This window comes from Syngnathus acus, chromosome 8, assembly GCF_901709675.1.
Source record: "Syngnathus acus chromosome 8, fSynAcu1.2, whole genome shotgun sequence".
NCBI lineage: Eukaryota > Metazoa > Chordata > Actinopteri > Syngnathiformes > Syngnathidae > Syngnathus > Syngnathus acus.
In genome coordinates this window covers 10,077,307-10,097,278 of record NC_051093.1, presented here as the reverse complement: position 1 = coordinate 10,097,278, position 19,972 = coordinate 10,077,307, and the positions used below count along the sequence as shown (strand labels likewise).

At 50.0% G+C, this 19,972-nt stretch overlaps 5 protein-coding genes across 19 annotated transcripts; 2 read left to right on the top strand and 3 right to left on the bottom strand.

Annotated features, from left to right (window-relative positions):
• Positions 1-153: 153 nt before the first annotated feature.
• Positions 154-4,431, bottom strand: fam117aa (family with sequence similarity 117 member Aa). 2 transcript variants are annotated; one of them, XM_037256009.1, is made up of 8 exons: positions 4,087-4,431; positions 3,448-3,590; positions 1,570-1,665; positions 1,406-1,510; positions 1,221-1,325; positions 930-1,137; positions 658-850; positions 154-575 (listed from the first exon to the last, which is right to left on the bottom strand). In XM_037256009.1, exons 1-8 carry the CDS (start codon positions 4,187-4,189, stop codon positions 359-361), a joined length of 1,170 nt encoding a protein of 389 aa, XP_037111904.1. In that variant the 5' UTR covers positions 4,190-4,431; the 3' UTR covers positions 154-358. The 2 variants fall into 2 exon arrangements, with proteins under 2 accessions (XP_037111904.1, XP_037111905.1); XM_037256010.1 differs by lacking the exons at positions 3,448-3,590; positions 4,087-4,431 and adding an exon at positions 2,099-2,363.
• A 571-nt stretch (positions 4,432-5,002) lies between these two features.
• rundc3aa (RUN domain containing 3Aa) lies at positions 5,003-15,323 on the bottom strand. 3 transcript variants are annotated; one of them, XM_037255986.1, is made up of 12 exons: positions 15,247-15,323; positions 12,862-13,118; positions 7,324-7,439; positions 7,104-7,237; positions 6,898-6,983; positions 6,716-6,805; positions 6,538-6,618; positions 6,309-6,474; positions 6,076-6,233; positions 5,827-5,940; positions 5,636-5,742; positions 5,003-5,484 (listed from the first exon to the last, which is right to left on the bottom strand). In XM_037255986.1, exons 2-12 carry the CDS (start codon positions 12,966-12,968, stop codon positions 5,342-5,344), a joined length of 1,302 nt encoding a protein of 433 aa, XP_037111881.1. In that variant the 5' UTR covers positions 12,969-13,118; positions 15,247-15,323; the 3' UTR covers positions 5,003-5,341. The 3 variants fall into 3 exon arrangements, with proteins under 3 accessions (XP_037111881.1, XP_037111882.1, XP_037111883.1); XM_037255987.1 differs by lacking the exon at positions 15,247-15,323 and adding an exon at positions 13,207-13,230; XM_037255988.1 differs by lacking the exon at positions 15,247-15,323 and having other exon boundaries at positions 12,862-13,124.
• zwi (zwilling) lies at positions 8,173-11,304 on the top strand. Of its 4 annotated transcripts, none has more exons than XM_037256126.1 (2): positions 8,173-9,667; positions 10,988-11,304. In XM_037256126.1, exon 1 carries the CDS (start codon positions 9,295-9,297, stop codon positions 9,541-9,543), a length of 249 nt encoding a protein of 82 aa, XP_037112021.1. In that variant the 5' UTR covers positions 8,173-9,294; the 3' UTR covers positions 9,544-9,667; positions 10,988-11,304. The 4 variants fall into 4 exon arrangements, 2 of the variants coding, with proteins under 2 accessions (XP_037112021.1, XP_037112020.1); XM_037256125.1 differs by having other exon boundaries at positions 10,275-11,304; XR_005098476.1 differs by having other exon boundaries at positions 9,541-9,667; positions 10,281-11,304.
• On the top strand, positions 13,635-15,842 carry rnf113a (ring finger protein 113A). The gene is made up of 10 exons (XM_037256049.1): positions 13,635-13,781; positions 13,866-13,945; positions 14,151-14,249; positions 14,345-14,452; positions 14,586-14,695; positions 14,910-15,016; positions 15,093-15,182; positions 15,264-15,357; positions 15,424-15,530; positions 15,707-15,842. The coding sequence occupies exons 1-10, from the start codon at positions 13,676-13,678 to the stop codon at positions 15,775-15,777; spliced, it is 972 nt and encodes a 323-aa protein (XP_037111944.1). The 5' UTR covers positions 13,635-13,675; the 3' UTR covers positions 15,778-15,842.
• Positions 15,832-19,972, bottom strand: strada (STE20 related adaptor alpha). 9 transcript variants are annotated; one of them, XM_037255958.1, is made up of 13 exons: positions 19,838-19,972; positions 19,551-19,608; positions 19,288-19,345; positions 18,940-18,968; positions 18,042-18,228; positions 17,826-17,947; positions 17,601-17,709; positions 17,288-17,411; positions 16,938-17,109; positions 16,753-16,857; positions 16,406-16,674; positions 16,302-16,344; positions 15,832-16,219 (listed from the first exon to the last, which is right to left on the bottom strand). In XM_037255958.1, the coding sequence occupies exons 2-13, from the start codon at positions 19,560-19,562 to the stop codon at positions 16,067-16,069; spliced, it is 1,383 nt and encodes a 460-aa protein (XP_037111853.1). In that variant the 5' UTR covers positions 19,563-19,608; positions 19,838-19,972; the 3' UTR covers positions 15,832-16,066. The 9 variants fall into 9 exon arrangements, with proteins under 9 accessions (XP_037111853.1, XP_037111855.1, XP_037111856.1 ...); XM_037255960.1 differs by having other exon boundaries at positions 18,126-18,228; positions 19,838-19,970; XM_037255961.1 differs by lacking the exons at positions 18,940-18,968; positions 19,288-19,345 and having other exon boundaries at positions 19,838-19,971.

The following is a 19,972-nucleotide window of genomic DNA, read 5'->3' as shown; positions in this document are numbered from 1 at the left end:
ATATGAAATTGGAATTTAAGAATACAATCCATTTAAATTTGAATGCTATTCAAATAAGGATTTTTTCCTGGTCACTCATATTCGATACACATCTCATATTCATGAATTCTGCCAGGGTATGTAAATGTATGAACACAACTAAATATCATCACAATTGATTGAAGAAAGCTACAAAATATATTTCTTAGTCAAGAATTGGTAAAAAGAATGCCAGTCAAAAACAATGGGCTTGATTATAATACAGTAGCAAAGCCAAAACATTTTGGTATTCATCCACAAGTCTGCAATTGAGGTTCCAGTGACGAGGCAGTCAGAGCCCCCCCAAGTAAACTCAGACAAGTCTAGTCCAGCGTCACCCTCACTGCATGCCCAGCTGCCTGGTGGGAGATGCCTGGCCCGGGCAGCCGGTGACGGGCGAGACGGACAGGCCGCGGAAGAGCAGGTCCATGGAAGGCAGGAGGGGCTTGAGGAGGCTGACGGGGCAGAAAGCAGAGCCTCCGTGCGGGGTGAAGTTCACCTTATTGAGGTCGGGACAAGACGGCTGCAGGTGGACAGGCTCGTCCGGACAGGTGGACCTGCGGGGAAAGATAGTAATGTCAAAGCTCACAATTTGTCCACGGTTGGTAGATTGTATAATCCACAAAAGAGGGAACTCACATTGTGTCCTGACACACTAGAAGCGGCTCGCAGCCTTCCGGCGGCTGCCGCTGGAAGGAAAAGCTTTGGTCGGGGCACGGCAACCGCGGAAGCCGCGAGGACGAGCACGCTGGCAACGCTGGCAACGCTGGCAACGCGGGAGGATCGAAAAGCGTGGAAGGAGACGGACAAAAGACCTCACGAGTAGGAGACCCTGTTACACACACAGACAGACACGAATGATGGAACTTCTGACAAATATTTGGAGAAGCCCGTGAACGCGAGCGCCTGACCTGGTGACTTGGATGGGGAGAAGAGCGAAGGGTTCAAAGAGCAGGGTGAGCTTGACGGCGACAGCAAGAAAGAATCTAAAGCAGACGGCGACTGCGAAGGAGACAACAGGGAAAGATCCGACGGGCCCGGCGACGACTCGCTCTGGGAGCCGCTGCTGCACCTCTGGACCGGAGCGGGAGCCCTGTGCCCGTCCGGGATGTCCAACAGCTGCAGCAAAGCGACACGTTGTTTTTTTTTTTTAGATTTCCCGCAACTCCCCCATTTTCATCTCAACTGCTCCCAATCAGGACCTCATGCTGGTCGTCCCGCTTCTCCGACACAAAGGCCTCCTCCAGCTCCAAGTTGAGGCCCTCGTCGCTTCGCCGCAGACGCGAGGCCACTCCGCTCAACGGCACCTGAGGTGACGTCAGGAACAGCAACAACACCACTTTTGCTGGCTGTCAAAAGACTCGAGTGATGGCTTTAGCAGTTGTACCTGGGTGACGCCCGCAGTCAGCGGACGGTGCGACGCTTCGTACCCTGGCGCAGAAGGAGCGGCGTGGCGGGATCGCTTCTGCAGCTGCTGCCTCAGCTTGGCCACCTGCAAGAAGAAGAGCATGACCATGACGATCACGATAATGAAATGATGACGGTTCTTGCCTCCTTAAGGTGCTCAGCACTGCCCCACGATGCTGATCGCTTGTGACCGCCCAAACTTCTCCTGGCCCGCGTCTCCTCTGCCCAACAAAATGGCGTCTGCAATGACAAAAGACAACTTTGATTTTCCACCACTGCACGTGGACTGTAGCATCCTAACGTGACTGACTCATAAACGAACCGATTGGCCGATCAACCCATTAACTGATTTGCTGAGTGACTGGCTGACCGACCGACCGACCGACCGACCGACTGATTGATTGCGGAGCTGACAAATTGAAATTTCTCTATATGCTTTCTCCAAACTAATCCTTCGCCTCCGCCAACAGCCTCACAAAGGCTTTTTGCTTCCAACAAGTATGACAAACCAAACAGGTGTGGGTGTGGGTGTGTGTGGATGTGTGTGTGTGTGTGTGTGGGGTCCACCTGCCAGGATGCACCTCAACACAACCATTTCCTCTCACGGTACAGTCGAGACAACATCTATGAATAGAATCTTCCAAACATTGCCATTCACACACACACACAGTACCGTTTTCTTCACATGAACTCTGGATTTTCTAGCAGATGCTCTGCTGTCCATCGCCGACCTCCAAAGTCTGACTCTTCTAGTTCGGACCCCCCTGTGGGATCTTGGCGGACGATCTCATTCAAGTCAGCTTAGTCTCCGTCGGTCACATCCCACAAAAGAGAAAAGCTCTGTCTGTCTGTCTGTCTGTCTGTCTGTGGTCGTCGTCGGTGTGGCGTCCGGCGGCTAAATAAGTCTGAGTGAGTCACGTCGTGACTTTGCCAGATAAAGTTACAGGCGTCACCTCGACACCTCGCTGCCACTGCCAGCAGGGGGGATCACGCGGCTATAAAAAGACCACAGCGCCATGCCTCATGTAGTCATTGAGTTAAGTACAACAACTTCTAGTCCAAAGGCAACAGCATGACGGCTACAAAGTGGACCTGGCAAGAGATCCCTTCTCATAAAAAGAATTGTGCTTTGAAATACATGTATTGCAGAAGATGCCTCTCCGAAGATGCACTTTGCATAGAAGCCGAGTCAAGGATGAAATCGGGCCAACAATAAGTTGGATGATGGGATGCCACCAAGCTGGGGGCAGCAGACGCTGACTGGTGTGTGTGTGTGTGTGTGTGTGTGTGTGTGTGTGGGGGTGTGTGGGGGTGTGTGGAGGGGGGATGGGGTGTGCATATAATGAGGTCAGGAGGGGTCTGCCTCGCCTCACAATGGAGCGAGGCAGAGGGGGTTCGCTCGCCTTTAAACTGTGCCCCGAAAACTTGGAGGGGCTTGGCAAAGTTTCCCGGGTGGGCTGAGGTGACAAGAGTATGTAAGGGGGCTTTTGCCAACCATTTTCATGCATGCTCGAGGTTTAGACACACCAAAACAAATATTCGTTTGTTTTTTTTGTTTTCTTTCAGTTGCTTGCCTTGGGGAGTTCAAAAAAACACCTGAAAGCCAAACATGGATTCAAGATGGCGGCGCGTGCACACGCAGCGAGCCTCTCTCTGTCCCGAACTTTGATCACACAATTTGAGTGTCACCACAACATACGTAAAACTGGCTCAATGTTCCAAATGAGTCAGAAATCACCCAAAACGTTGTTTGTTTTTCTTCATTGAATGTCATCATATTGATTCTAATTCCTCAAGGGGCAAGTCTACGGCCACTCTGCTGGATCTACAGTATCTTTGTGTTGCACACATCACACATATTCAGGCATGCAAGGACCGCTGCACTTTTTTTCAACTGGGGCAAGTACCTTGCTTAAGGACATCTCCACACTAGCCGGGATGCAAACGAGCATGGATCCAACCACTTTTTGATGGGACTTGAGCCTCCCTCCGCAGATAAGCTAGCAGCAAAATGACGCTCACCTGTGTGGCCTTATCGCAGACTCCCGCCGGGCCCTCTTTGGGTTCTTTGGGCCAGTGCCCCTGCAGGTACGGCGCCAGGATGGCATCTAAAGAGAGCGTCCGCCGCATGGTGGGCTTGGGCGGGCGGGCCGAGGTCCGCTCAGCTTTTTGGAGGGGGAGCATCGAGACAAAAAAGGCATGAAAAGAGTCTTACGACGGAGTTATTTGCTAAATTGATCCCAGGCGCTGGGTGAGTCCAAACACACACACACACACACACACAATTGTGAACCTGGGCAACCCAAAAGCAGCCCGACACATAAAAGCATCCTGTTATTCAACATTTTACTCAATTTCGACTGCACAATTGCAGCATAATTTACAATTTGGACTCATTTCAATTATATATATATATTTGTGATATACTTTCTACAATGAATCTTTCAGTGATATCACGAGTATTACGATACTCATCATTTGACCATGACTATTGTACAGAAAACATTGCTGTTACTAAAACAGAGAGTTACATTTCACCCCACCTAACCCTAAACATGTTTTGCAATGATTAAGAGCCTTTGCCTGCAGGAGAGAGAGAGAGAGAGAGAGAGAGAGAGAGAGATGTACTACGTATTATCTTGTGGACTGATGTTTATTTACCCGTCTTGGGGAGCAGCTGGTAGGGCACCATGGCCCGGAGGGGCAGCAGCGACACGCCGGAGTTGCTGCAGCCGCGAGAAGCTGCACCGCTTCGGCCTGACATCCCTCACAGGTCCGGTTAGGTTAGGTTAGGTTAGATTAGAAGGAAGTCACACGCACGTACACACACACGCGCGGATACGCGCAGGGCAGGCAGGCAAGCAAGCAGGCTCCTTTCTTCACCTCACGCGCACTGATGCTCCCAAAATGCTTGCTTTGCTTGTCAGATGTTTTCTTTTTTCTTCTCGTGGTGGGGAGTATTGTGCCTGCTCTCAACACAAGTGACAGGAAGAAGTCGCGACATCATGCAAAAGTTTTGGGTCATCTGGCATCTGGTTGGTTGGTTGGTGCAAGTCAAGCGAGCTCCTATTGGTCGTCATCTGCACCCCCGAAAAAGTTTGGAGGTCCAACCCACTTCTTTTTACTTTCACGATTGTGGGGCCTCCTTTGTATGTGGCTGTGCAGGCAAGTCTAGCCAACCGATGTTCTGTCCAAATTTGAGAAAGTCTTTCTTTTTATTCCATTGAATTATTTAAGAGTATATGCAAGAGTTTTCATTTCCCTTTGAGGGATGAACGTGACTGCAACAACTCATTATATTTTCAAAAGATGTATTTCAATAGGATGAAAATTGCTATTTTCTTTTCCAAAACAATAACAAAAAAATCGCGAGTAAAGGAATTTATATATTTTTCGGAAGTATTTTTTTAGTTTGTATGAGAAAAAGCAAATTATATTTCTTAATACATATTACTACATATAATGAAGAGCCTGTAGGTGTCTTTTTACCGTTTGCCGCTAGATGGAGCCAAAGCGTGCTTGTGCCGTCAAGTTGTTGATTCCTTGACAATTGCTGGACATAAATCACGCACGTAGGATCATGTAAAAGGCATTTATTGCAACACAAAACAATAATAATCATCATCATCATCATCCCAGGTTTGAAGCATACAAAGAAGGACTTAAGCTGAAATAGGAGGTTGCATCATATCCACTGCTGCGCGTTTGTTTTTGTTTGACAGTATTGACCTCTCTCTCTGTCTGGCTTGTGTGGTTGTGATTTGGGAAAAACAACAATAATGCTGCAGGAGAGAAAAAGAGTGGCAAGCGAGAATAATAACGACCAGAATTCCTGCTGTACATTCACAGAGACGTTGGCGCTTGGGTCCAAGTGGGACTGATCCTAGGATCATGGGAAGGCTAGGAAAGGAGTCTCCTAGCTGGGGGAGAGTGCGGGGCTGGGCTCGGCACTGATGTTGACCAGACACTCGCTGGACTTGAGGCTGGTCAGTGACTTGGAGCTTGGCAGTGACGCCAAAGAACCGCACAGGCCCAACATAGACGGCGTGTTGTCCTTTGCTGAAACGACACAACAAGTACGCACAATTGTACCAATCCGCACAACTGCCACCTAGTGGACTACGGTCGACTGCATCTGCGCGTGAGGTGAATTGTTCTGACGAATCAAGCTAAGTGCAACAATTGTAGTAAGCATGAGGTCATAATCGACCTGCCGAGGTCCAGGCCGCGTCTCCGTTCTGCCTCTCGTCGGTTCTCTGAGAATCCGAGTTGAGGCTGAGCTCGGTGGAAAGTTGCTCCAAACTGTGGAAGCTCCTTCTGCGGGAACGGCAAATATGCATTCCAATCAGAGTAGAATCGAGTACAAGAAACAAATGTGCGATGCGTTACAAATGTGAATACCTGCGGAAGAGTTGGACGTCACCCTGGTGGTCGCTGATGGCCGCCCACCGGTTGATGAGAGGGATGGAAAGGTTCTTTCCCAGGTGGGAAGTGTCACAGGGCATGAGGGAGGAGCTTCACGAGAGACAGACAGACAGACAGACAGACAGACAATATTACTCGAAAGCCAACTCTACCGTCCGTGTCTTAGTGACTGGCTTCTTCACTGGCCCACTTGTAGCACTTGGCCCTCAAAAGCAAATGCCTCACAGCTGAGCCTGCAGCTCCAGCACGACGGCCTCCAGCTCCTTCTTCTCGCGCTGACTCTGCAAAGTCAGCTCGTCCACTTTGGCCCTCAGACGCTTGCTGTCGCTTTCAACGTTCTTGAGCTGAGACTCGCGAAGGCGGACCAGCTCCTCCAAGTAGCCCTGAATATCACACCAGGAAGGAAAGGGTTTGGGTTGTTTGCTGTCCTGTCCCCCACCAATCGGCTTTTTTCTGACCTTCTGGGCATAGACGATCTTAAATCGCTGCTCCATCTTGCGGCACTTGTTGCTCCAGCTCTCCTCATCGGTGACCAGAGGGATGTAAGGGTGCTCCGGGACGCTCTCTTCGCTGTTGCTGCTGTCGACGCTGCGTCGGTCCTCGTCGTCGCTCAGGCAGTCGTAGCTGCGGCCGGCCGGGCACTTAGCGTTAGCATGCTGGTGCTAAGCTAATGGCATAAAGGCTGACCTCTGAGTGAACTTCAAGTAGGGAGTATAGTCAATGACCGCCGGGGACTTGCCGTCCAGCGTTTCCCCCTTCAGGCAGAAACTACACGCACAAAATGTCATTTGTTTGTGAAGGACTTCATTTTCCTCTCCCAAGAGAATATCGGGATACCAAATGTGAAAAATATTTCCTCCACAACCTGAAGTCAATGGCGCTCAGTCCGATGAGCATGCCGGTCAGCACCGTGGCCTCCTCCCTCAGCACGATGGCGCCGTCGTCGTAGAACCTCCTGTCATCGCAAAAGCCCGTCAGTCTTTCAACAAACAAACAGAGCCACCGCATTCAAGCTTGACTCTTATTTGCCACCAGCGTGAGCCATACCTGGTGGTTCTGCTGTCCTTCAAGGCAGTGGACACGTATTCCGAAAGCCGCTTCTCCATTAGCGCCACTCGAATCCACGCCCGGCCCTTGGAAACAAACAAACAAACAAACGACGACGCGTCAACGTCGGAACAACACGCACGCACGCACGCACGCACGCACGCACGCACGCACGCACGCACGCACGCAACCTGAGTAATCCTCGCCTTGGCTCGAGACGTGCTGATGTTCTCGATGTTCTCGATGCTGGCGATGCAGTTGTTCTGCACCTTGCCGCAGGCCAGCCGGATGTACTCCCAGAAGCTGCGCTGTCCATCTGAACTGAACCAGCTGGCCGAGCCTGGTCACCAGAAATGACAAAAGTATTGAAATGCACTTTCTCGTCATCGATCAAAATAACAATAATAATAAAAAAAGCTTTGTTACCTTTAAAACGGTGGCTGAGGATGTGCTCCAAGATAGCAGCAAAGTTGACAAACTCTTCGGCCGAGTCGTCGATGGGCTCGGCCGTGTACTTTTCCAGGAGAGTCTTGACGGAAAACCTAGGCAAAAACACAAGAGGCTTCTTTAGCTGCCTAGCGTACCCGGCGGACAAATGTACTACTGTACTATGTGTACGCAGCGATGAAAGGGTGGCGGCGGCGGCGGCGGCGGCGGCTTTTTGTTGGTCGGGGTGGAGGAGGGGGACGCCATCTTACGCCTGAGGTCACCCCAATTGTCTTGTGTGGCGCACAAAGCACCCCTTCAGCGTTATCATGACAAGAAAACAATTAACCCCCTGTCCTGTCCTGTCCTCGCAGCCTTTGTGCACACACTGGGCTTCCAGGTCTCTTTGTGCCCTGCCGATCAAAAAAGAAAAAGATCAAATCCTTCCCTCCCTTCCTCCCCCCCCCCGATGGCAGCTATTTAGCGCCGCGGGTTGACTTTTGCTCCGGATCCCCAAAAAGGCTGCGGCGCGCATGCGAGGAGTCGCCGGCCGGCCACCCGCCCGCTTCCGGAGAGGAGCCATGGGCAACACCAGCATCACCGAGGGCAAGACCGCCCTGGCTGTGGGAAGCACCTCCATTGCTAGGGGAAAGACCACCGTGGCCATGGGGAACTCCTCCATCTTCCGTGGAGTGACCACTACCTCCATGGGAGATTCCACCATCCAGAGGCAGAAGACCACCCTGGCGCTAGGACGGGCTAGCTTCAGCCGAGGGACAACCACCACCTCCTTCCGCAAAGCGCTCATGCCCAAGCGCAGGAACACCTAGATGGAGCCCACCCTGGGAGCCAGCCCTTCAAAGAGGAAGTCCAAAATAGACTCTGAGAGCGAGTGGAAGAGCAGCTATTCCTCCAGCAAGACCTCCTTCAGCAAAGGCAAAGTCTCCCTGCTGAGCAGCAAGTACGCCATCTCCTGGGGCCAATTCTCCATCTCCTGGAGCAGAAGCACGCTAACGTTGGGGAAGAGCGGAGTCGCCGTGGGCAAAACCTCGGTCACGCGAGGTGAGACCACCAGCTCCATCACCACGCTGACCTTCACCCACGGGACCAAGTGCGCGTCTGTGGTCAGGACCACCCTCAGCAGGGGCGACAAGACCCACAGCCACGTCTACTGGAATTACCGGCCATGAATCCAGCAAATAACCCAGAAAAGCCAGCCTGGAGATGTCCTTCTGAATCCAGCATGTAGTCACCCCCAAAAAATCAATCAATCAAACAATAAAACCTGGACACGCCGCTGTGGTCTGTCGCTCTCAGGTCAGTCACGGCGCTCAGTTTGAGGGTGGATCAGCAAGTCGAAGAATCCGATGTAATCAAAGAAATGTTTTTAAGCGTGGCTGAGGAACGTGTGAAATGACGAGACTGCGCTTGAATGGACAACTTTCAATGTAGACTTTTCTCTTTAGCTTTGAAGCATATGCGATGGATGATGTGGCTCTGCTCGGCTCTGCTCGGCTCGGCGACGCCTCCAAACGTGGAATGACTTGCCAATGGATAATAATAAAATCCATTTCAAGGAAAGACATTTGTTGCAAACGTTGGAAACAATGGTGCAGAACAAAGTGACGTCCCCGCCAGATTGTACCCCGCCACCCCTGGCAACAATGTTCCCGGTGTCACCGAGACAATCGGGCGAGTGTCTGGAGCGTCAGCGCCTGCCCCTGCCCCTCGCCAAAGGCACTTTCCAACCTACCAGCCGCCTCTGTCCATTCACGGCGACTCCCGAGTGGTATGCGGCCTTCCCGAGCCCACGTCCAGAAGCTCAACGAAGGCTTTATGCCGCTCCGGGCTCTCTGGGCATTCCGCTGGGCTCCGGATCGCCGCTGGCGTTACTGCTGCGTCTGAGGGGCTTGCGGAGCGGCCGTTTGAGCTGGATGAGCGTGCCGCGCTCGACGCCGACTGACCACCTCAATGGGCAACACCAGCTTCACCGAGGGCAAGACGGCCCTGACGCTGGGCAACACCAGCATCAAGCGGGGCAAGAGCAAGCTGGCCCTGGGCAACTCGTCCATCTCTCGGGGCAAGAGCACCACCTCGCTGGGCTCCTCCACCATTACCAGCGGCAAGACCAAGATCTCCTTGGGCGGCGCTTCCTTCAGCCGGGGAAGCACCACCACCTCCTTTCGGAAAGCCATCTTCCCCAAACGCAAAACGCTCTAGGCGGGGAGGGGGAACCTTGTTCCGACACCTGCGGCGGACCTTCTCCGACGGGACACAAAAACTGGATTCAATTCACTTTGGGGGCTTTGACTCTTTTCTGGACCACATTGGATGAGTCAAACAGGTCAGGTCAGTGGTGTCTTATTTCCTACTGAATGAAACCGCTTTGGAATGCTAAGCAGAGTTACCGTCGCTAGACGGACTGCAAGCAAAAAAAAAAAGGCTGTCAGCTAAAATCTGGTTCCAGAACCACGAAAAGGGTTTTAAGCATGGCCCCTGTCAAATGTGTATGATGGAGGAGGGCCTAAAATTCTCATTTTCCTTCGTCGATCTCAAGAGAAGCTAGCACCAATGCTCTTGGTACCATTGGACACAGAAAAACAACAGCTTGTCTTTCTGAAACGCTTCTTTTGTGTTCACCCTCCTCGGCATACGCAACCCACTCTCACTCGCCTTGGATGGGTGCCCGAGCCACTCACGGCTCACTTGAAATGGCCTTTTGTTCTCCCGCCACACCCTTCTACTGTACACCGGACCGGACCCTCAAACACAATCTGTTCTTGTTGAGGTGGATTCTTGGAGTGGGCTCAAGCAGGCTGCCGCTCGCTCATTGGCTGATACAACAAGAGCCAAATTGTCCGACATTGTGTCGTGTTTTGAAACACCAATGTTGATTCATTGCAGACTCCCTCCTCCAAACTCCCCTGATCTGCTTTCTCTCCTTCTTCCAGCAGCAGCAGCAGCAGCAGACGATGATGATGATGATGAAGCAGGGCCCACTCATCAGGTGGACTGTCTGAGGAGACGTCCAAGAGAATTAATGGCTGATGAATAATTCAAGAAGTTTGGGCCAAAGCCAAAATGGAAAGTCTAACTGGGGTCGTCTGTCCCCCTTTGGCCCATCTTACGGTAGCGTGTCTCGGCAAGTGTTTGGCTGTCGGTGGACGTGCGGAAATACGAGGTGGTCAGGAGCAATGTTTCGTAGGATGAAGGAGAACGAAGAACCTTTGGAAGCCCTCGGCATCTTTAAATCATACACCGGAGAGGGGAGAAATCAGGACACGACTATTCCAGACAAGCGGGAGAGATGAAGAAGAATGGAAAAATTTGAAGAAGCTTCAAGTCGATTTAAATCAGAAACTGGAGTGGGGGGGGGACAGAGCACAACTACTACATTAGATCGATTCCCACTCAAAGTCAGAAGAGAAGATGTGAATAGGTCATGATGTTTCTAAATTGGGGTCTTGATTGATCATGCTAGGATTCAGGGAACAGCTGAGAAGAAACAATTGCGGAAAAAAAACATGCTGTGACTCGTGCTACATTTCACAAATTGCCTGGTGATGGATTTGATGACATTTTTCTACATTTCACTGTCTGATGGGCATTTGTTTTTCTCCCTGCTGTCCCCTCTTTGGTCTCCCCGCTGTGGTTTTCTTCCTAGGTTCACCGAGTCCCTCGCCGCCACCGACGCCGTAAACAAAGCATCCAAAACGTCTTGTTAAAAGTTGCGTGAACGACCACCTGACCGGTTGCTAGCTAGCGGGCAACAGCAGCAGAGCCCACTGGCAGTGTACATCAATTCTTCTCAACATGACGTCTTTCGTGGCTTATGATGGCCTAATAACGACTTTATGGTTTAGGTTTGGTTTGGTTTTCCCTCAATTGACTTATTTTAGCGGTTAACCGTAAGGGCACTTGTTAGAGCTACACCCCAAAAAAAAAGAAGCTAGTTGCACTGAGGCCGTTCATTGAACAAAACGAAAGGGGATTTGGACAAGGGTGAGGACATTGGTTAGGGTAGGAAATTGGGCTCACAAGGTTTTGGGGTTTAGGATTCCGGTTTTGGTCTTAGGTATTTTTTGTATAACCTCTGCAGCTAACAAACAGTGTGGGCGACAAATAGACCCTCGTCTTGTACCCACACAAAATAAGAAATTCAACTAAAACAAAAACTCCCCAAACTGGTGCTTACAGTAAAATAAAGCCCATTTAAAGAAAAGAATGTTCCTATTGTGTATTTGTGAACACCCCCCCGGTGCATTCACCTAATCACTAACATCTACTTAGCTAGTACGGTAGCAAGTAGGCCACGTCGCCACTCTGACCAGCTGATGTGGGACCTCGGCCCCCCCCCACCCCGCCCATCCCATCCCACCCAGCGCCGCCTGACCCGTGACAACTACTTGAATCACCGGCCGGCATGTGCGAGGAGGCAGCGGGGACTCGTGACTGCCGCTCATTTCAAAAGTGGAAAGAGAAAAAGCGTGTCAACAATACTGATGGTAATGTGCGTACGTGCGTGCGCGCGCTTTGTTCGTGTGTCTTGTCCTTGTGCACTGTTTTCACTGTGGTTATTGACATTATAAAAAAACACTAACGGATATTGGAACAGTCCCACGTCTTTTGTGTAAGCTTGCTAATCTCCCAAAAGAGGTTTCTTTTCATTTTTTTTGCACCATGTTTTTGCGTGCTTCGCTGTTTGTGGCGCTAAAAAAAGCAGGCAGGTTGGATTATTAGAATAAAAACTCTTGATGATGTGTCTATTTTTGACTTTGTCTCGTTGTTCTTGTGGAGGCTACATTTATTTTGAACACTACTTACTACACTAGATTGCAAGGTCAATTCTTTTCCCGACGACAGGGAATACTGAAAATGGCCTTTTAAGTGACCCCCATTGAAATTCATTGGTAATGAATAAATGTTAGCGTTCTTCTGCCAGTCCTCCAGGAGACGGACACTAGCCGTGTGACATCATGTCCACAAAGAAGGCCTCGTAAAATACGGCCGAGCGGAGGAGAAGCTCGGTCGGCGACGGCCGTATAACGTGACGCATGCACAACGCTCAGCCATGACCTCTTGTGATGATGATAAATATAGGACACCTCAAAGGGGGATGATGGAGGGGGAGGAGAGATTGCACGCCCTTGTCCGATATAAGCAGTTGATAACGCTATGATGAAGGCGCTTTTCTTTCCTTCCTTCCTTCACTTGTGTTGATTAATAATATATAGGCATGAGTCAGCAGGTGATATTAAAAGGAAAGAAGTGACATTTAGAGTTAGGAAGGATTCAAGCAAATGTAAAGTTTACATGTGACAAAATTGTATATTTAATATCAAATGTAGCCATTATTCAGTGGGTCGGTTTGAAAGGCTTAAAGGGGTATAAAAAGAAAATAGCAAATATTTAGGTGCAGTCATTGCCACTGGACACTTGGTAGTTGTCAGTTATTTTAAGATCCAACTAAATGTGGTCTTAATTGCGCGGTCCCTTATTGGGGAGGAAGGATTATTCTGGATGCAGGTTGCGATATACCTGCACACCGTGATGAGGTTCTTCCTCTCCACGCCGACGCTCCGGGCGGACGCCTTCTTCGACGTCAGCCCCATAGCCATTGCTGTGTGCATGCAGCTGGGCTCCATTCGTCCATCCAGCAGGCGGGGTCGGGAGCTGTCCGCACCCGCACCCGCACCCGCCTTCCCTCCGCCGGGCTCTGTGTCAGACGTGCAGCCGCTGTCCTCTGCGGAAAGTCGGCCAACCAATGCTGCGGGATGCGGATGCTGCTGCTGCTGCTGAGGCTGGAGGTCGAAACCATAAAGCGCACCAGGGTTAAATACACTAGTTCCGGTTGTGTGCTTCAAAATACTATGGAAAACTCACAGAATTAGTGTTATTCTCGCTTTATTTACGGGTTCACGCAAGCTGTATCTGAAAGTCCATGGTGACCTGTGCCATATTTGATCTTATTAGGCGAAGGTTGTATGTTGGTGTTGCTTAGGCTGGAAGGTGGAAAATCTTCGTTGCAAAACGTCGAAATACACCGCTTCCGGTTATGTGCTTCAAAATAAAAGCATCCAGCTCACATGCACGCAGCACTTTCCCTTAGACTAGTTTTGCGCCTTTTCCTATTTTCTTTGGTGAAAACAATACTTCCGGATTTGGAGCCGATTTGGCTGCCGATGCTGGAGGACGGATGCTGCTGCCGAGGGGCGCAAAACGTCTACATACGCTGCTTCCGGGTTTGCGCTTCAAAATCAAACCTGTTCAGACAACTTCCAAGTGTCTTCCAAGTCTGTAGAGGGCGCTGTAAAGAAATACTTCAGTTTTGTTTACAAACTGAAAGAACAAGATGGCGGAAGCGAACACCCCCAAAGAAGGCTCCTGCACTTTCTTGTTTAAAAAATCGACTAAGAAATTTTCGGGACGAAAAAGAAAGGCGAGCGACAGCGATAAAGGTACCAGTGTTGGTTTAAATAACACGCTAACGAATCGTAATGCGTTAATGTGTATTCTTTTCTACGTTACGATCCCATGCTCAGATCGGAGCAGTGATGACGAGCTCAGCTCTGTGGTCAGAAAGGATAGGAATGAGACGCGAGAAAACCCGATGATTCAAAAGGTAACACATCTTCAAATATTACACATTCTGTTTCGTGAGCACGATTTAGTATGTGCCCGCAAGTCGGCCACGCTAAAAGCGTTGAAATCAGAAATTGGATGTGTGTGGGTTTTCACCCCATACTGTACATCTTAGCCCTACTTTGTAAGTATTCATATTTTCTGAAATAAGAATCTCTATTGCTTGATGGGTCCTTTGTGTACAGTCCAAGAAAGTGGGGAAAGAAACTATGTCCTCCAGTGAAAGCGAAGATGACAAGGAGGACAAGAAGATAACAGTTTCCTACAAATCCAAACGTTCAGCTGTGAGTTGACAATATCATTGTTTTATCATGATTAACAATAGTGCATATTCGATGGAGCATCAGCCCATTCATTTGCACTGTGCTCCTTCAAAAAGAAACCAGAGGGCCCAGAGGATATGGGTGCTACATCGACATACCAACTGGATACAGAGCGGGACAAGGACGCTCAGGCCATCTTTGAGAGGAGCCAGAAAATCCAAGACGTAAGCCACATGTCTAAATGTGTAGACTGACTTGGTTTAGCCACGGGTGGTCCAATTAAAGAGGAAGTCCTTTTTGTAGAAATTGTTCATGATCGCTCCTGAATGTTGTGAACCGCCTTGGTGCCCTTTCCAGGAGCTGACGGGGAAAGAGGACGATAAGATCTACCGCGGCATCAACAACTACCACAAATTTATCAAACCCAAAGATACGACCATGGGCAACGCGTCCTCTGGCATGGTCCGGTAGGTAACCGTCGACGACTCATTAGGGCTGGGCTAGCTGGCTTTAAAACGTCCTCTGGCACGGTCCGGTAGGTGACCATCAACTACTAATTAGGGCTGGGCTAGCTGGCTTCAAAATGAAATCTCAGCTATTTTTCACCTGGAATTTTGGTTGTAATCGCCGAACCCATCACAACCGCGCAGTCCAACTGCTCATTTATGGCCGAACAAACAGGAAAGGACCCATCAGAGCCCCGGAGCACCTGCGAGCTACAGTCAGGTGGGACTACCAGCCGGACATCTGCAAGGACTATAAGGAGACCGGATTCTGTGGCTTTGGAGGTCAATAAAAGAAGATCACGGAAATATCAATCAAGTAATAAGACAAGCTAGTTGCACCTTCTGGTTCTTATGTCAGACAGCTGCAAGTTCCTCCACGACCGATCCGACTACAAGCACGGCTGGCAGATTGAGAGGGAACTGGAGGAGGGCAGTTATGGCGCCAATGGTGAGCGAGAGATAAACCGTTTGAACGTGATTTGTAATGGGGAAAAATATGTCTGAATTCTTACCTATCATCGTACTCTAGATGAGGAAAACTACGAGGTGAGCAGCGACGAAGAGGACTTGCCATTCAAGTGTTTCATCTGCAGGGACTCCTACAAGAATCCCATCGTCACTAAGTAGGCAGCCCTTTTGGTTTAGCGCATGCATACTCCAAACTGATATCTTTCTTTACCTTCTCTCAGGTGCCGTCATTACTTCTGCGAGGTCTGCGCTCTTCAGCACTACCGCAAGTCCAAGCGCTGCTACGTGTGCAACACTCAGACCAACGGCGTCTTCAACCCCGCCAAGGGTGAGGCCCTGCGCTTCAATCACCTGCTACTGCTTGGAATAGAATCTGGTTTGGGCTGATTATTTAAGCAGATTAGCAGGGATAAACTTTGATCTATGAAATCCGCTGGAAAAAAAAAAAAAAAAAAAAGACTACAATTCAATCAGTCACCTACCACATGCTCATGTTCCTTTCAGACTTGCTGGCCAAGATAGAGAAACGCAAAGCCACCACCGACCTGCCACCATCCGACGAAGATGACGACTGACGTCTCCAGCGTTTCCCCCTGACTGTCTTTGTGTACATTGTCAATAAAGTTATATTTTTTAGCAAGCGGAAACATCGCTTTTATTGTCAAATCAGTAACATTCATACACAGGAGCCAGTAAAGGAACATGCAAACGTGTGCGTGTGATGTGTGCGAGCGAGGTAGAGCATATTCTGTACAAAGCCTGAGAGGAAAAGGAGGCCGTCTTAAGACAAGAAACAAAGGTAGCGCAACGCCAACCGGCTCAGAAGAGTTAACGGCAACTTATTTACACTCAGACACGAGTTGGTCAGAAATCCCAGTCGTCCACGTCCAGGTGGCTGAGGCCCGACTCCAGGCTGGCCAGTCTGGACGGCGGCGGTGGCTGGGAGCTCTCGCTGCTGCCGATGGGCGACGCGGGCCTCAGCAGCTCGGGCAGCGCCTCCGAGGGCCTCCGCTTGATCTGAAAGATGCGGGCATACGGTCGCTGTTGAGGAAGGTTGGGCCAAACAGTCTCCACTCTGAAATTCATGTGCTCTACACACCTGCTTGAAGAAGGGATGACCTATGAGAGCGGAGGCGGAGGGTCTAAAGGAAAAAGGAAAAAAAGTCACTTTTTCTGTAATCTTATAGCTGACACTCGCAGTACCTCTTCTCCGGGTCCCTCTGAAGACACAACTCGACGAAGGCGTGAAAGTGCAGCGAGAAAGTGCGGTTGTACGGGTGTGCGGACGAGGAAGTCGGTTCGCCATTGGAGTGGCGGACCCCGCCAACACTGCCGCCGCCGCCTCCTCCTGGCCCCTCGCCGATGCCCGAGTCGGCGCCGGAGCGCGATGGCTTCATGCAGAGCTCCTCCGGCGGGATGGTGGTGGTGTCCAGCAAGCACGGCACTGTCCCGTTGAGCTTCTCCAGTAACATCTGCGCAAGAGAAGCAGGGAAAAAAGTGGTAGTCCGTTGTGAAATGTCCAAAATCAGGTGGGTGGTGTATCCGCTTACTTGCGTAGCCGGCATGTCTTTGAAGGGAACGTGTCCGTTAGCTAGCTCACACGCTGTGATGCCCAGGCTGTAGATATCTGAGCGAAAGTCATAGCCCTGCAGGTTCTGGAAGGGAAAAATGAAGACACACGAGAGGAGGCGTCGGTTATGTCGTGGCTCACTGAGCTGGAGTGATGTTGCCGTACCTGTTGCAGCACTTCAGGGCTGAGCCACGGCAGCACCTTGACGCTGTTCTGCGGGAAGTCGTGGACCACCTTGGCCCGCCGGCCGTGACGGATCAGGCTGAAGATGCTGCGAAGGCCAGACATGCGCACCTGGCCGTCGGCAGCAATCAGAACGTGGCTGGCCTTGACACTCCTGCATGAGACACATTTTTTTTATTTTTTTATATAAACTTCTCACTTTGGTATGAATCCTCAGTGCTGGCTTTTGGTTTTGTTTGTACTTAATTCATGAATACAGATGTGTGAATATTGCTTTTGTGCCCACTTGATATTCCTCATAATCTTGTCTCTTCATCCACCGACCCAAGTACCTGTGCACATATCCCATTTGGTGGATGTACTCCAGCGCTTTGAGGATGCCCAGTAAGATGTATGCGATGGTGAGCTCGCTCATGCCGTCAGGGAAATACGTGCTGACCAGTTCTCTGGCCGATCCTGTGCAAAGAAAAGCGCTTTAGCGTTTGATCGTAAAATATATCTGTCATCCATTTGGGAGCTTAAGATCAGGGGATGCTTTGAGAATAATTGTCCATTTTTGTCTATGTGAAGCCCTTTGAGCCTGCTTGCGATTTAGGGCTATACAAATAAACTTGACTTGACTTGATCCATGCACTGGCACCTCACCATACGCCATGAAGGGGGTGATGACCCACAACTCGTTCTCAGCGATGAAGACGCTCTTGTAGGGCAAAATACTGGGGTGGTGAAACAACTTGGACACGTGCAGCTCGGCCTACAGGAGTGTAGACACCGAGGTGGTTAAGAACACCGAGGCTTTTGAGTTCATTCCTTGAGAAAAAGACAGGACGTGCGTCCACAGCAGACGGTAACTTTGCGATCATCTCTGACCTGCAGGTAGGCGACCATTTCGTTAGTACACGACTCCAGGTCGATGCGACGTATGGCCACGTGCTCCCCAGTGGGTTTGTACAGAGCCCGGTTGACAGTCATCAGGTGGTCCAGGCCTCGGCCTGTTGAAGAGGGATTTGGTGCCAAAAGGAGTTGAGGAATGACAAAAGCGGTGCTTTGGCACAACCTTGAAGCAGCCGGATAATTACAAGACACCTTTTATATCGTTTCTGGATTTTCGCTGATCAAGCTCACATTGCTGAGGTTCACCACCGTCCTGATAAAATGAGAAGGGCCTACCGATAACGGCGAGCAACTGATAGGCGCTGCTGTCTGGGAGGAAGCTGCCCATGGTGTCTCCACGTGGAAGGGACGTCACGCTTTCCCTGCTGTCCTCATGGGCCTGGATGACACCACATATTTTTGTCAAAACATACTGTGAACCACTAAAATGCGAGAGCGCACGAGGGTCCGCCGTGTCAATCTTTCCAAGGTGACGTGAAGAACACACACATACATACATCCTGGTAACCTGTGTGAGTGGCTGTGCTGGGAGGCTAGATTTGCCCAAGTGGCAGCGTCGGATGAAGCGGGCAGGCGGTGCCATGCACTGCCACAGCGGAGCACGCCATCCAACTCCTAAAAGCCGCACGACATTAGCAAATACTCGGTCGGGGCTAACATGCGTCCTATGTGATCGCAACACAGGCAGCCTTTTTGAAATCCTTTGAAAGACAATAAATCAAAGAGAAGGGCTGGGCCATACGTCCTCAACTGACTCCTCATTTGAATCTATTGTCCCCCCCACACAAAAAAAGGTCATGACAAGTTCACTTGATTAGTCAGTACGAATAGATTGAACGCTCAGCCCAATAGGAGATATCTTCAGAGTTGATGCCAAATCAATAGAAACAAACGCATCCTGGACGGTGAGTTGCACAATTCAAAGCACAGCACTGGGGGAAAAAGGGAGGAGTTACTCATGCGTACTCAATGTGAAGACGCCAGTGGTCGCTTGGCTTCCTCATACAGTGACGAACCTGTGCGCGCACACACACACACATGCATACAAAAGGCACAGAGGGGCGCGGTGATGCCGTGACAAGACACTTACTTCCCTGTGAGAGACTTCCTGAGATTGCTCTGGGGTAAAAAGACCAACCGCATCAGTGACGTGAAGACGTCGATATGCACGCACATGAACATACATACAGCACCTTATTGGCTAGACCAACTTCCATCGGTCACCTCCAATGATAAGGTTGATAAGGTTTGCCTGTCCATAAACATCCGAAATTCAACCATAAATTTCACATTTATTACCCTTACTTCATACACCTCTGAGGGAAGGAAATGTGACAAAAAGTGAATTGTTTCCCGTAAAAGACATAGTAGCAGGGTCTAGCAGGGTGCTGAGGCTTTGGTGGTGAATTTTTTTCCTGCTTGTAGCTTTGAGCCTCACCTCCAAACAACTCCAAATCCCGCAGGCTCTCCACACTCAATCTCTCAGACACCCAGCGCTGACACACAGATCGTTATAATACACGGACAAACAGGGAGAAAAAAAGGAAAGACGATTCAAGCATGATTGAGGACCATTTCCACAGAATCACATGTGCGATGAATGATTATGACTCAGTGGCTCTTTGTACAACGTTCTCAATTGATTAACAGACCAAACAAGATTCAAATCTATTTGACTGGGAACGTAATGATAGGACTTACAAGAAAAGACATTGATCCTTTTGTTTCATCTAATGTTGTAACCGCGTCCTGGGAATCCCTGTGAAAGCAACGTAAACGTGATTATATACATAAATACATATAGGTGAACGACTCCGAAGCTCTAAAATGCAACATCATAAAAATGAGTCAATCAGTCGCCGCAGCTGCTCGGTTGTCATGGTGAAGTGCGCAGGCCAGCGGTGCTAACACCCGCTGAACTGTTAGCTAAACCCGCTAGCGACTCTTCTTCATTTCGCTATAACGGTGTACTTAGCGTTTTCACTCACCGTCTAATTCGTACAACGTTGGGGATAGCAACGAGTTGACTAAAATTCGACTTTGACGTAACTCGACGAGCTCGCCATCCTCCTCAGTTCTTCGGCGCTAACAGCTAACCGCTGTCGCGTATCACATACGTCATA

What these genes read in the sequence shown, in the direction of transcription:
- fam117aa (XM_037256009.1), bottom strand. Translation starts at nt 4,189, where the DNA reads ATGTCAGGCCGAAGCGGTGCAGCTTCTCGCGGCTGCAGCAACTCCGGC. An exon ending in TGACTGCGGGCGTCACCCAG is followed by an intron (nt 1,326 to 1,405) that starts GTACAACTGCTA and finishes ACGTCACCTCAG; the next exon opens with GTGCCGTTGAGCGGAGTGGC. An exon ending in CTAGTGTGTCAGGACACAAT is followed by an intron (nt 576 to 657) that starts GTGAGTTCCCTC and finishes CTTTCCCCGCAG; the next exon opens with GTCCACCTGTCCGGACGAGC.
- zwi (XM_037256126.1), top strand. Translation starts at nt 9,295, where the DNA reads ATGGGCAACACCAGCTTCACCGAGGGCAAGACGGCCCTGACGCTGGGC.
- rundc3aa (XM_037255986.1), bottom strand. Translation starts at nt 12,968, where the DNA reads ATGGAGCCCAGCTGCATGCACACAGCAATGGCTATGGGGCTGACGTCG. An exon ending in AACCTCATCACGGTGTGCAG is followed by an intron (nt 7,440 to 12,861) that starts GTATATCGCAAC and finishes GTTTTTGCCTAG; the next exon opens with GTTTTCCGTCAAGACTCTCC. An exon ending in CTGGAGCTGCAGGCTCAGCT is followed by an intron (nt 5,941 to 6,075) that starts GTGAGGCATTTG and finishes TCTCTCGTGAAG; the next exon opens with CTCCTCCCTCATGCCCTGTG.
- rnf113a (XM_037256049.1), top strand. Translation starts at nt 13,676, where the DNA reads ATGGCGGAAGCGAACACCCCCAAAGAAGGCTCCTGCACTTTCTTGTTT. An exon ending in AAAACCCGATGATTCAAAAG is followed by an intron (nt 13,946 to 14,150) that starts GTAACACATCTT and finishes CTTTGTGTACAG; the next exon opens with TCCAAGAAAGTGGGGAAAGA. An exon ending in GGGCAGTTATGGCGCCAATG is followed by an intron (nt 15,183 to 15,263) that starts GTGAGCGAGAGA and finishes ATCGTACTCTAG; the next exon opens with ATGAGGAAAACTACGAGGTG.
- strada (XM_037255958.1), bottom strand. An exon ending in GGATTTGGAGTTGTTTGGAG is followed by an intron (nt 18,969 to 19,287) that starts GTGAGGCTCAAA and finishes TTTTTACCCCAG; the next exon opens with AGCAATCTCAGGAAGTCTCT. An exon ending in CAGAGGGACCCGGAGAAGAG is followed by an intron (nt 16,345 to 16,405) that starts GTACTGCGAGTG and finishes TTTTTCCTTTAG; the next exon opens with ACCCTCCGCCTCCGCTCTCA.